We start from the raw sequence: 13,500 nt of genomic DNA, 5'->3' as shown, positions 1-13,500 counted from the left end.
GACATATTTCAACTGCTCAAAATCCACATATGCCTAGTAGCTAGTGTATTGAAATTCTAGACCCTTCCCTTACAAACTGGGGGATCCTGGACATATGATTTAACCATTCTGCATCTGCTCACTTCCCCGTAAAATGGAGTTATATATATTTTTAAAAAACCTACATCATAAGGTAATATGTGAGGTTAAACAGGTTAACAGAGAACAGTACCTGGTAGGTGCTCAGCAAACTGCAATTATAGCATCATCATCTTAGGAAATGGGTCATTCAACTAGCCATTTTGTCTCTTTCACTTTGAATTTTAGTTGGTAGACATAAGCAAAGACTTACACGAACATTTCCCCCGCTATTTTTAACAATTTCTGGTCAGACATGTAACCAAAAGTTTAACAAATAGAATCACAGAATATCCTCAGAAATAACTGATGGTTTGATCCATTTATGAGATTAGAGTCTAGAGGGCTTACACATTCACTCTCAAGGTGGGGAAATATAGGCCCAGGTTACAGTCTGAATATAAAAAGCTCATTACAGTGGAATTGCTAAGAAGCCAAAGACAGAACAACTTGAGAAATATCAAGACTACCATTTACTGATCAGCAACTACAGGCCAAACACCAAAGGAAATTCTTTTCATGCGTAGATTCACTTAACAACAAGGAAGCAAAAACAAACTGTGCAAAACCTGTAAAGCAGGCAGTCTCATCCTCATTTTAAGATTAAAAAGAAACAAGGCTCAGAGTGGTTGACAAGCTTGGCGAAGTTGATATGGCCATTAGGTGATTCTCTTCTTTACCTCGACACCCTCTTTTTCTTATTCATCACATGAAGGTGATGTGGGCTGGGGGGCGGATAGGCCTGGTACTGGCCACTCTGCAGAGAAGTGTGAAATAATTGTGCTCAAGTGAAACACTTCCTTTATCAAGGAGTTGAGTATGAAAGATGAAACACAGAGGATCACAGAAAAAGGACTATTCTCTATTCTACCTAAACACTTGCATTGATGGTTTGTTTCCATGTGAGGTTTAGACAATGGGCACAAACTGGTTCTTTCATGAGATAAAGCAAGACAACCAGATTGAGCCCCAACTGCTTTTCTATTTGTTCCATTTATTAAGAGACTGGCAACTCACTTGCAAAGTCTGGTCTTATAGGCAACAGCCAAAGCACTTTGCGGGAACCAGGGTTTTTTGGTGCAGTGGTCTGGGTGAAACAGAAGAGTAGTTGCTCCCAACACCCATCCCAAAGAGCAACGTGGCTCTTGTTATATCTGGCTGGCTCCGCAACTATCCAAGTTATGGGGCTACAGGGGATACTGTCTAGACCGGTTCTTTTGGCCCTGGGGTTGGCAGAACATGGAACCAGAAAGCCGAGGCATGGCTCAAACATCTCTCTGCATTTTTTCTGGTAGACAGTCAAGCTGGATGGAAACTAAATCTCAAACAATGACCAAATAGCAATAAACAAGAGAATAAAAAGACTGCACAGGGCTTTCTTTAGTCCTTGGTACATATGCCCTGGCTCATGGGCTATAAACCATGACATTTCTGAAGTGAATATCCTTGAGAATAAGAGCACAGTCTTAAAGATGTATGACTTTCCCAGCTTGAGATGATTCTCATTGCAGGAGAGGTGTCCTCTAGCCTCAACGATAACACCATGATAGGAAAAACACATCAACATAGAATTGAAATAATTTATTTACCACTAGAGCACCACAAAACAGACATACATCATGTTAAAATACAGCATAATCAGTCATCAAAATACAAAACAGCTAATCTTATAGTCCATTTCTTTTTAAACCATGCCAACCAGAAAACTGTACTGCTGCTTAACATATAAAAACTGCAGCCCCACCCCACCCGTATACTAACATCTTCCCCTTCCCTCCCGCATCCCTCCCTGCCCGTGGCAATATTTACTTATGGGAAGTAAAGACCTTACAGAACCCCCAAACTTAAAAAAAAAAAGATTCAAGAGATCTTAAAATAGAGCATTTAAAATATTATCAGTGCATTCATGAGGAAAGACAAAATAATACAAAACAAACGTCATTCTATCTGAGAGGAAAACACCTGCAGAAATAAAAGTGATTTACATAGAATTCATCGAAAACGGAAGGAAAAAAAATCAACACACTCATTTCTGGGATTGGGTTACCCCCAACACAAAGATTGATCACCAGTAGGGCGTCCCCCCTCTCGCTTTTCCAGTTTTCAAATTTGCGAATCCAATTTGTCATTTAATTAAAGGCCAGGAAAAGTCAAGCATCTAGAAGTACAGGTTATCAGACAATTTCACTTGGATTCGCACCTCACCATCCTGCCCTTTAGGTGACGCTGCAAATATTCCATTGTTTTACCTATTAACTTTCATCTTACAGTTGAATAAGGGACAATTGGCAAACTGTCATCTCCTACAAACCCTGGCGGAAGGGTACCTTCCCTGCAACGATGTGGCAAATCATTCATTTATTAAAGCAAGGTAAATTCTCGCCTCAGATCTAGAGAAGTCTCATTCAGAGAAAAAAAATCACTTTTTGATCATGGGAGGATTTGGCTTGTACCTTTACAACCCCCAAAGAACACACATGAAAACCTTAACTTCCGTGAAATAAACTGAGTGACTTAGGCTGACCAGGGCGTTTTTTTTTTTTTTTTCTCCCTTAAAAAAGAAATCAAGAAATATGTAAATCTTTCCATTTCCCCCCAGAACACTAAAAACCTGATTAAAGGAAAAGATGTTTCCTATGAACTGTCTGATCTCTACTAACAATAGAATTCGGTGAGCATACTGTTTAAGCCAAGTTGCAGAAACCTTTCTTAACTCAGCCACAAAGATTCCGAGTTACAGTCAGATCCTTAGGCCTCTGCTAAAACTAAAATATTTCAGCTCAATTATGTATACATCTATAATATTCCCCAATTTTCCTAAAATAGAAGACTGTTAACATCTGAACTGATTAGTAAGGATGCTTAGAAGATGGAGGAAGACTACTGAACTTGAATCTGTCCTTTTCATAAAAGAAAATCTACAGGACAAGTGGACTCAGGTAGCTTATGTCATAATAATGGACAATGCACAAAGCACAGTGGAGGAAACACTATAAAACACAGATTTGTAGTGCAAGTCAAACTATAGGGGCTTTACTCGAAAGTACTGGCCAGCTAAAGGAAACACACAGTTCTGAGCGATCATTAAAAATAGAGCCCCAATTTAAGTCCAATCTAAATCATAGTTGACATTATTACAGAACATTAAAAATATGGTAAAAATTTACACATTGCATGTAAAGTAGTTAACGTTTTGATTTAATAGTTTGCAAAGGAGATCTGCAGATGTGTTTCCAATTATACTGGCTTCTATACCCATCTATTATAATAATATAGGTACGGTTACATATATCTGAAACGAAGGAAAAAACCAATAGCATAGCTATACGGCAATACTTTCAGGTCTGAAGTTTGACCAGTACGTATCAAAAACATTTCAACATTTCACTGGTTTAACTAAACTGACAAAGAACCATTTACAATTAAAAAGAAAAAAAAATCTTCCAGACTTATTCTGACTGAAAGTTCCTTTATTAACAGGCTTTTCAGTTTTGAACCTTACAAGAAGCTTCCTTAGGCAGTTGGTACATAGCATGTGCTTTCAGGGTCTTTATCTTAATGCAGGCTGGCTTGGTCATATAATAACTCGCTTGGGTTTTCATCCCGTGAATATGACCCCTTTTTTTCTGGCTCGTTTGAGTTCAAGTTCCTTAAGCCATCCATGAGTTTCTGGCAAAGTATTTGGTCTCCACTTTATACACCTGTTTTATTTTCCAAGGGCAATGAAATGTTCGTTATATAGTAACACACAATAAATAACTCACCGTTAACTCTAAAGGTAAGAACGGGAAGGGTCCCTATTGCATAGCAATACAGAAAAATCAAGTGAGGCATGGGATAGGAAAAGTATGTACAGCAATTCCACTTAATGGGATTTTCCTGTTTGTTTGGTTGTTCCTTTCACATAATTAACACTAACAAATTCTTCCAGTGTTTATTTTTGTCTTAAAAAAAAAAAAGGTTTTGCTTCTTGTCTCTCTCGCTTACAGAGTAGATGAAATGTAGAATAAAGCCTTCAATTTTTTGTTTTGTTTTGTTTCAGATGCCATTTTTAACAAACACAACCACAAACTTCCAACGTGTTTGAACTAGTACCGCTTTTTTCAAAATGTTTTTAACACTGTTGAAGCAAGGCTCTCTTACGTTTTCTTGTTACATTGTCATTGTTCTTGTCGTCCTCATCATCATCACCACCATGTGATTATCGTCCTGCCACTTCTTCAAGAATCTTAGCTGCATTTGCAAGACTTTACAATCATATTTGAAAGCTGTTCAATCTTGGGTGTTTTGCCGATATAGTAGAGAATGGTTAGCGGTTCTAAATCCTGGGACACACAGCAAGGAGAAGCAGATGCTTCTGGATTTATGGTGTTATATAAACTGAGAACCTGAAAGGACACAGGAGAAGGAAGAAAACATAGGAAAAAAACCAAAAAAAAAAAAATGGGGTGGCAATTACTTTAAAAAGAACCATTCCATACTGTTATCTTATCAGTCACAGTACTCAGTAGACAATTTAAATTATTTTTGGTCAATTTCCTTCTCTTAACCCCCAATTATGGTCAACTTGATATGTGTTCCTAGTAATCACTGAATTCATCATTTTCCTACAGAATCCTTTTCTCATACATCGTAAACAGATGATTTTGTAGAAACTCAGATTGCACAAAATCATTCATTCAACAGATTTTACAGTTTCCCCAATAATCCTTCACTTCGATCTCTACTTTGCTGCACATACTTGCCTGGCCGTCGAAAAAGCTGATCCTCTCAGTATCTGTTCTTGTGTCTACACTTCTTTGTAACCTAGTGTATATTTCCAATTCCCACCTAGATTAGAGTTCCCTTGTGGTCAGAGATTCTCTGGACTTTGTTTTGACCTGATGGCCCTAGTAAGTCTTCTCTGGATGAAAGGAGACTCCTGCACTCGGGGAAGAAGTGAATATACGGAGAAGTGGAAGAATCACAGGTTTCATTAAAACTACCACCCAAGCTTTCGTCTACCCTTAGCCACAGAAAAAGAGACCTGTCTGCAGTGTGAAACCTCTCTGTGCTGTGTCTTCTCAGGCAATTTAATATCACCTACATTTTCATTTAAAAGAGAGGGGCGCCTGGGTGGCGCAGTCGGTTAAGCGTCCGACTTCAGCCAGGTCACGATCCATGAGTTCGAGCCCCGCGTCGGGCTCTGGGCTGATGGCTCGGAGCCTGGAGCCTGTTTCCGATTCTGTGTCTCCCTCTCTCTCTGCCCCTCCCCCATTCATGCTCTGTCTCTCTCTGTCCCAAAAATAAATAAACGTTGAAAAAAAAATTAAAAAAAAAATAAATAAAAGAGAAAAAGATGCAAGTCTTTTCACTTATCATTGCTTCATAAATACGATCGAGAATTCAGCAGTTAAGAGTTAATTAAGAATGATATTAAAAGAAATCTGTTATTTTTACGCATTCACTTTCTTACGTTTTGCTTCAAACAACAATGATAATCAACCCTCCATTTAGGTTTCACGTGGCAAATGGTAGTGCCTAAGTTGGAGGGCGGATAGCCAGCCCTAAAATGGAATGAAGAGAAAGTTCTGGAGTCGGTTCTATGCCCCTAACTCCATTTTATATCAAAGGAGTATGCGACTTTTACCAGTGGAAGTATGTAGGTTCCCCAGTGATGATAAAGAGACATTTCCAAGGATTCCATTAATGTGTTAGGCAAACAGCAAGTGACCTTTTCCTCGACATTCACGGCCATTTTTTCAGCCTAAGACAGAAGGTCTGTTCAGTGCAGCAACACTGACTACTTTATTAAGCTACCTCTGGCTCCCTGGGTAACTGTCCAAACCACATATTTGTGACCATGACAGTTATTCTTCCTCTCTCCTTGAAAAACAAGCACGGTCTCAGCCTGCACACACTCCCTCTGTGTATCAGGGAGGGGAATTATGTTTCTACTTGGCAATTGGGCCTTGCCCACATTACAGCTACTGTGGCCACAGCCCAGTTGAAGCAGGCTGGCCAGAGAGCTCAGACAAAGGGACAGACATGAGCAAGCTTTCCTCACATGGCCAAGCACATGGTCAGCCTGGAGTGCCAAAATCTACAGGGGAGTTGGGAAAACAGCTGAAGGAAGGAGAGTCCTATTTGTCAATTTAAAGTCGAGCATATGTAGGCATTTATAAATAAAGGGACTTCATGTTCTGCTAGCACATGATTTTTCATATGCATTAAAGAGAAATTTTATAATGCAGATGGTCTAAAATAATTGATAACCCCAAAACTCTTGGATTCAGCTGAATGCATTATGTGATCCTTGCAGCAGATTCATTTTCCTACCCTGCAGTGAAGGCAATGTTTCTAATGCCTCTTTAATAAGGAGATTTACAGAGGCACAACCCCAATGTGTAGCCACATTTCAGGAATTAAACTCAGTAAGACAGAGCAAACGGAGGCCTGGTTATAAAGCCAGGAAGCCTGCCTTCCAAATGCCTTCCAAGTTTTGGTTTGTCACCAACTGTTTGATCCTGGGCAAGTAATCTACACAATCTGGACCTGGATTTCTTTAGAAAAATGAGATGTTTGGACAATATAACTTTCCATCTCTAAAACCCTACATTATGAGGTACCAGGAAAAAACACTTGGCTTGGACAGGCATCACTACATAGAAAAAGTCTTTGCTGATCTGGGCTACTAACCCATGACATCCAATCTAGGACTTGCTCTCTGAATTAGCCTTCTACCCTCCCTGAAGTAACTTGACAGAATATTTAGATTCTTGTTCACTTTGGGTTATAAAGACTTGGAGATCCTAATTTTCAAATCATTTTCACTTATTTCATCGTCTTGCTCTTTACATCTATTCTTGAGTTTGGCATTGTTATTTTAAAGATCACTTTTAACGTAAACATTCCTTGTTACTGATAAGAAATTGAGGCTTAGAGAAGTTAAATGACTTTTTAATCTTTATTTTTTTTAATATAATTTATTGTCAAGTTAGCTAACATATAGTGTATACAGTGTGCTCTTGGCTTCGGGAATAGATTCCCATGATTCATCGCTTATATACAATACCCAGTGCGCATCCCAACAAGTGTCCTCCTCAATGCCCATCACCCATTTTCCCTTCACCCTTGCTGCCCCCATCAACCCTCAGTTTGTTCTCCGTATTTAAGAGCCTCTTATGGTTTGCCTCCCTCTCTGTAACTATTTTTGTCCCTTCCCTTCTTCATGGTCTTCTGTTAAGTTTCTCAAGTTCCACATAGGAGTGAAAACATACGCTATCTGTCTTTCTCTGACTGACTTATTTCACTTAGCATAATACCCTCCAGTTCCATCCACGTTGTTGCTGCAAATGGCAAGATTTCATTCTTTTTCATTGCCAAGTTTTATTCCATCCATTGTGTGTGTGTACACACACAAACACACACACACACACCCCACATTTTCTTTATTCATTCATCAGTTGATGGACATTTGGGCTCTTTCCATAATTTGGCTATATAAATGACGTTTTAATTGCCATATGCTGGTGAGTCACGATGCCATGCCATCAGCTGAGGTCCTCAAAGTTTTCTTTACTATGACAGTCCCTGATGTAGGTGATAACAGGTCCTCTTTTAGATGGGGACCTGGCTCCTTTCACATCCTAGCTGTATATGTGACACTAAGTGACATATTGATTTTTTATAGCTACCAATCGCTTACAGCTGTTGAGAATATAAGATAAAAAGAAAGCAATTAAACAACACTGTCTTCGGGTTGCCTATAATCTCATCGGGGAGGCAAAACCTACTCTTCAAACTGGTCATTGTTACTTCTGATTTCACCTGCAGCCGGCATTCTTCCCCATCACTCAAAAGGATCTCTCCAGCACCCATTCAAGTGTGTTGATGAGTGGGCACCAGGCTAATTAGAATTCACTGGACATACTCTCAGCAGGTACACATTAGCAACCCAAGAATAGAAGAGACACAGGCCAAATACTTACCCTACTGTGCTGAGTGTCTGAACTCCATAAATACGGGCAAGCTCCAGCACAGAAGTTGGCATTGTACCCTTTAGGTTCATGAATCCATTTCCACCCAAGATCCCTCTTGAAATCAATATAAAGTGGACGTAGGCAGCAATTATCCTGCACATTTCTGTTAGAAGAAAGAGCGGTGGAGATTTTAAAGCTGATTTCCCCCACCCCTCATTCCAAGTCAGAAAAATGACTCATTCACTCATTCAAATGGCATCCAATGAGCACATTTCATGGGCCAGGTTTGAATGGTTTTATAGTAATCTCGAACGACTTCCACGATGGAGTGTTACGATGATTTGCTGGACTACTTTCCCTTGTGAATTCTATACCCTGAGTCTTTTGCCCATACCTTTCAACGTCAAACCTTTCCCTAGAATGACTATATATACGCAGAAAGGTGGCTGGAAGAGATCAGTTTTGCCAACCAGCCTCGATTGTCCTTTAAAATATAAAATGAATCAAGTATGACAGCTATTTTCAAAGAACCACCTAAGACATTTTCCTTTGAGAATGAATCCTTCATTTTATCTCATGTCTCTTGATCCAGGAACGAAACAGAGATCAAAAAACGTGGAGCCTTGCTTAGTGCAACCATCGACTGTGGCGAGCAAAAAGAAGCCATTTTACTCATGAACTCTTGGAGCAGTTCTCATCAGTGAGAACCCCTCACTGCCCACCCCCCGTCCCAGCTCTCAAAATAAAAAGAGAAACTTCCTCTTATGAGGCTTGATAAGAAACCACAGGAGAACACTAGCACTCTCTCCACCATGAACTCTTATAAGAATGGGAAATAGATTTGAGTTGCCTTTAGTCCCTCATATTCTGTAGCTAACGACACAATAAATAGCATTCTACTTCTATTTCTCTCATATCTGTTACTATGACAAAAGGTATGACCATGGGCACTCTACTCTACTGTTGGGGGTGGGGGAGGGGAGGGTTTTCCAATACAGATAGTGAGTCTTTCCAATTAAGGACCCATCACCATACCCCTCAAGTAAACTTATATTTGCTTTGGGGAGCAAGGAGCTCAATTTCTTCTTCGGCCCCCGGGTGCTTCCGAGAGATCTGGGAAACAACTTCAGGAGCTAATTTTCTGACTTCACCCTTGGTTCATTGCAAGAAGCCGATGACTACAACGCAGAAAAACTGTTTTAAGCCTCTGGGAAGAATGACCTTGGGAGATATGATGGCTATACTGTACTGTATGTACCTGGCCTCAAGCAATAAGTGCAGTTTTCAGGTCAATTGGTAAGAAAGGGCAAAGGCAGTACAAGAGTCAACAGACATAATTACTTCGTCTTATTTTTATTTCCTTTACCTAAAACAATAGGCTGCATCCAAAGCACGCTTCTTCCGCCGGTTGGACTGTTGTGACTCAAGTCTGTAGGAGGGCAACAACATTAGCAGGAGGTGTGGGGTCTTTCCACTGTTTTTTTTCCTAGTGGACTTTATAGTTTTCTGATCACCACTGGTATATGTGGAGGTGCCATCAATACCTTGAAAAAATGCATTTGGGTAACAAACATTTAGCTTTACCTTCATCAAATATAACCAGCCTTTTTTTTTTTTTTTGCTTTGTATTCTATCACAAATGGCAGTGATGACCACAACAGCATCATCACCTGGCTACAATCATTCCCCACGTAAATAGGACATAAGAAGACAATTGGAGGTGACAAGGAACACTTCTAACTGCAGCTGCTCTCGTCAGGAGGCAGCTCGGTGTCCAAGTCAGGGCTTGTTGGTTATGAGGATCACTACAGAAGAGGCCTTTGACCATAGTCCAAGGGCAACCTAGGTCGTTTATTTTAGTCAACCCTCAGTTGAGGCCACGTTCAGTCCCTCAGCGACTGAAAAGAACATGCCTTGTCACCCACCAGTCCACTCTCTTCCTAAGACTACTAAACTCAGAAGATTTCTCTAATGAACATAACCCGAGACTTACACTAAATTGCAGTGAATTAGGTTCAAGTGAAACAGAAGTCACCCTTACCTAATGCTATTTTGGGAAGCGGCGAAGAAAGGGCTTTTTCATTTATTTTATGGCATCCTCAACACTTTCCTGTTCCATCTGAGATTTAGAAACTCGAGCTCCCCAAAGCATGCTCAAGAGACTGCCAGTTTAAGCATTTAATCTCCACACTCTAGAGAATCATGGCTAGGTTAGAGACTGAAATAAATCTCTAGACTTCTGGGAGTGTTTTTCCATGAGTAAGGGCCACTGTAGCCTTCTGCATGAGGATGAAGGTCTCAGGTGGTGGTGGTTGGGAAGGGAACTCAGCTCCCAGATGCGGTGGTATGGAGTCCATACAGCACTAGCCCGCAGCACACTTCCTTCTTAACGCTTATCTCCAAACTGGTTATCTAATAAGAGAAGTTGCCTCAAACCCTTGGTATCTCTTCACTCTCCTTGAACTTTGGCTAATCACTAAGAGGGAAGCAAAATAGGGGAAAACTAAAGACTTAGAGTTATGTGTTTTTTAAATGATTATAAAAGTCTGATAAGGAAGCCGTTTGCTAGGAAAGGTGGAGTGTTCTGATCCGTATAAGGTTAGTTAAAGAGGCTGTGGTGTGAAGAGATTCCCTTCTGTGAAATACAGTTGTGAGCTCCCGACATTGGGTCTGGGGCATTATCAATGGATTTCCTTGAATGTCCGCTATCGTCGTCTATAATACCAGCACGGGTGGAAAGTTGGTTCGCTTAAATGAAGACCAAACGGGTTAACAGACTAATAGTTTGGGAAGTTGATGAATCAGCCAGTTACTACTGCCCGGTCATCACCGGGCACTGAGCAACATAAACAGGGAACCAATTCCTTTGTCCCAATCCTTTCTGCCTTTATATATCTTTATCCAACCATTTTTTTACCCACACAACTAAAACTCCCCAGGCCTCACCAAACAATCCCGATTTCACCTGCAAACTGATTTCGTCCCCCATGAGACTATCAATATAGGCCCTTCCCTCCCCCACCTCAAATGACCAAGTTTCAGTTACCTGCAAATCTTGCTTCTAGCTCTTCACTTTTATTGGGAATGATGTAATTATTAGATGGCACAAAGGTGCAGCAGGGACAGTGTAAGCTTATTTTAAATCCCAGGTTTCTGTCTGGAAAACATGAAGTCAAGGAGGTCATTTGGATGTGTGACAATACCCTTAAATCTGCAATCAACTTACAATAACTTAAGGTCACCGAACAGCTAGGGATGAACACAGAGGGTGGTTGTAAACCTTTATGGTGGAGCCATTCGTGAACGGCGTCAGTTACATCGAAGGAAAGCCATTCGCCTTCTGCCCTTGTCTTCACGACTTTGCTGTCAATGTAGCGCTGGGTTGGAGACGTTAAGTCTTTGGATTTGAGAATCTGGGGAAGGAAAGGAGAGAGAAAGGAAAAAGCTCAGCTGGCATATGGACAGCATGCCTAACCCAAAACCATTAACGCTATTCCAATTCATTATCTAAATGTAGCTCCACTCTGGTATCATCCCCGTGTATTGTCATTTAATAGCATGGCCGTGAGCATAAAAACATAACACCAGGCCATCTGCCATGAAAAATAGAGCTACTAAGTCATCTGTGTGTTAGGATAAAGGTGACAAGAACCTTAAAGCCAAGTGTCTAAAAGAAAGTGACAGTAATTATTTTTACTTTGCTGATATAAGCTTTGCAAGATTTCAGCCATAAATTCTATTCCAATAAGTTAATGGCTTTGTTGTTCTGCTTCTCCATTTTTTTTTTAAATTTGGGGAGCTGGAAGGTGGGGAGGGACAGGAGGAGCGGGCCAGTTCAGAGGATCCATGCCCACACTCTGGAAGGCTCTGAATTAGAAATCTCCTTCTAATAAAGACAAAAAGGTCTCACCCTGGTTTCTAAATCCACCAACATTAATATATGTGGCATGCCTCAGCTTTTGAGGTAAATCTCTAGCTGGGATTTTTACTCTCAATGTGACTTGTTATGATTTATAAAGATATTCCATATCCCACAGACCAAGAATGAATTTGGGCAGGAGCAGTCTGGCAGTGTGTATTAAGAGCCTGAAAGCAAATCAGCCTGAACACTGAGACTTCAGAAGGATTCATTTATTTCAAATACATAAAGAGCAACTATAGGGTTTCTATAGGAAGTGAATATTTTATGTGGTTTTTAAAAATTCTGTCTGTCTTTAAATGATAGTGTTTTATGAACCAGTCAAACCAAGATCCCAGGTCTCCTAGAGCTTTATTAAATCCCTACCCAAACCTGTATCTTGCCTTTCCTTAGTGCCTGGGGTCTCAAGCCCTATTATGTGATACCTGCCCCTCCTGATATTAAGTCTAACTACTCTGTGCTCATTTCATACATGTAGGTTTAGTCTCTCCATCAAGTTCATAAGCTTCCCCATGGCCATGATCACATCTTTGATTTGATGCCATTTCAAAGCACTGCACTCAATTTAATCACTGTATCTTACATGACTCTCTGAATACCCAGAAGACTTATTTACTCTCCTTTAAACCTTGCAAAACAAAAATGCATACTCTTCTTGCTGATTTCAAAATGAACTTTTCTTCCCTGGGTATACATGATTTGTTTCAGGTACTTTTGCAACAAATGCTTCCTAAGATATTTGGCGTTATGGTCGACTTTTTTCTGGATTAAGTACATTTAGAAAAGGAGAGACATTCACACAATTGAATTTTGGGGGGCCTTCAGTGAATTTTAGACAAAACCTACTCTACGGTCTTGCCCCTGAGGTTCAACAAACCCCCACTAACTGAAGACAATCTAGAGGCAATCGTGATTCTACCACAGGCAAGAGATGTTCTTTGTGAATTAAAGGAAGCAAGTAAACATGGCTTGAGGGCTGTGCTCACTGGGTTCTGGGCTTGGCACACATGATTTCATTTCATTTAATCCTCAAAACATTCCTGTAAAGTAGATTGAGGAAACAGAGACCTGGGGAGGTTAAGTAACTCATGCAGTGCCTCATGGTGAACACGTATTGAGAGAAGATTCAAAACAATCCCCTAATTTTCCCGTTTCAGTGCTGGATTTTGAAGGCCAAAGAGTTATGGGGGTCAGTTTTGAATCATGATTCATGCTTACCCCTTTCCAGGTAACAAAAAACATTCAGTGATAGAAGCAGCGATTTTTTAATAAGATTATAATAAATGTTGGTACAAGACGGAAACATAACGTGTGGAATGTACACACAGTTAATGCAGTCATAAACCTATAACTTTAAAGGTACAGCTTAAAAGCAGTCCACTTCTCTGTAAATCAAACCATGTTTTGAAAACACTCCCAGTTGGGCAAATAAGACACTACACATCCAATTCATAATTAATGGTATGATTAATCTAACCTAGGATAACAATGATATAACAATGG

The 13,500-nt window shown here is 40.2% G+C and overlaps 1 protein-coding gene across 3 annotated transcripts in view; it reads right to left on the bottom strand.

The window, feature by feature from the left end:
• Nucleotides 1-1,683: 1,683 nt before the first annotated feature.
• Nucleotides 1,684-13,500, bottom strand: part of TGFB2 (transforming growth factor beta 2) — an 84,254-nt gene continuing 72,437 nt past the window's right edge. The window contains exons 4-8 of one of the 3 annotated variants that reach the window (XM_040460943.1): nucleotides 11,359-11,491; nucleotides 11,125-11,235; nucleotides 9,445-9,622; nucleotides 8,088-8,241; nucleotides 1,684-4,505 (exon numbers count right to left, since the gene is read on the bottom strand). In XM_040460943.1, the coding sequence (XP_040316877.1) occupies nucleotides 4,347-4,505; nucleotides 8,088-8,241; nucleotides 9,445-9,622; nucleotides 11,125-11,235; nucleotides 11,359-11,491 (735 nt within the window). In that variant the 3' untranslated portion in view covers nucleotides 1,684-4,346. The remainder of the gene's footprint in view (nucleotides 4,506-8,087; nucleotides 8,242-9,444; nucleotides 9,623-11,124; nucleotides 11,236-11,358; nucleotides 11,492-13,500) is intronic. The other 2 variants (XM_040460944.1, XM_040460945.1) reach the window with 2 other exon arrangements.

This window comes from Herpailurus yagouaroundi, unplaced genomic scaffold (genome assembly GCF_014898765.1).
Source record: "Herpailurus yagouaroundi ecotype Mexico unplaced genomic scaffold, PumYag 253, whole genome shotgun sequence".
In the NCBI taxonomy this organism is placed as follows: domain Eukaryota; kingdom Metazoa; phylum Chordata; class Mammalia; order Carnivora; family Felidae; genus Herpailurus; species Herpailurus yagouaroundi.
Note: the sequence above shows the minus strand (reverse complement) of the source record. Positions and strands in the feature narration are given on the sequence as shown.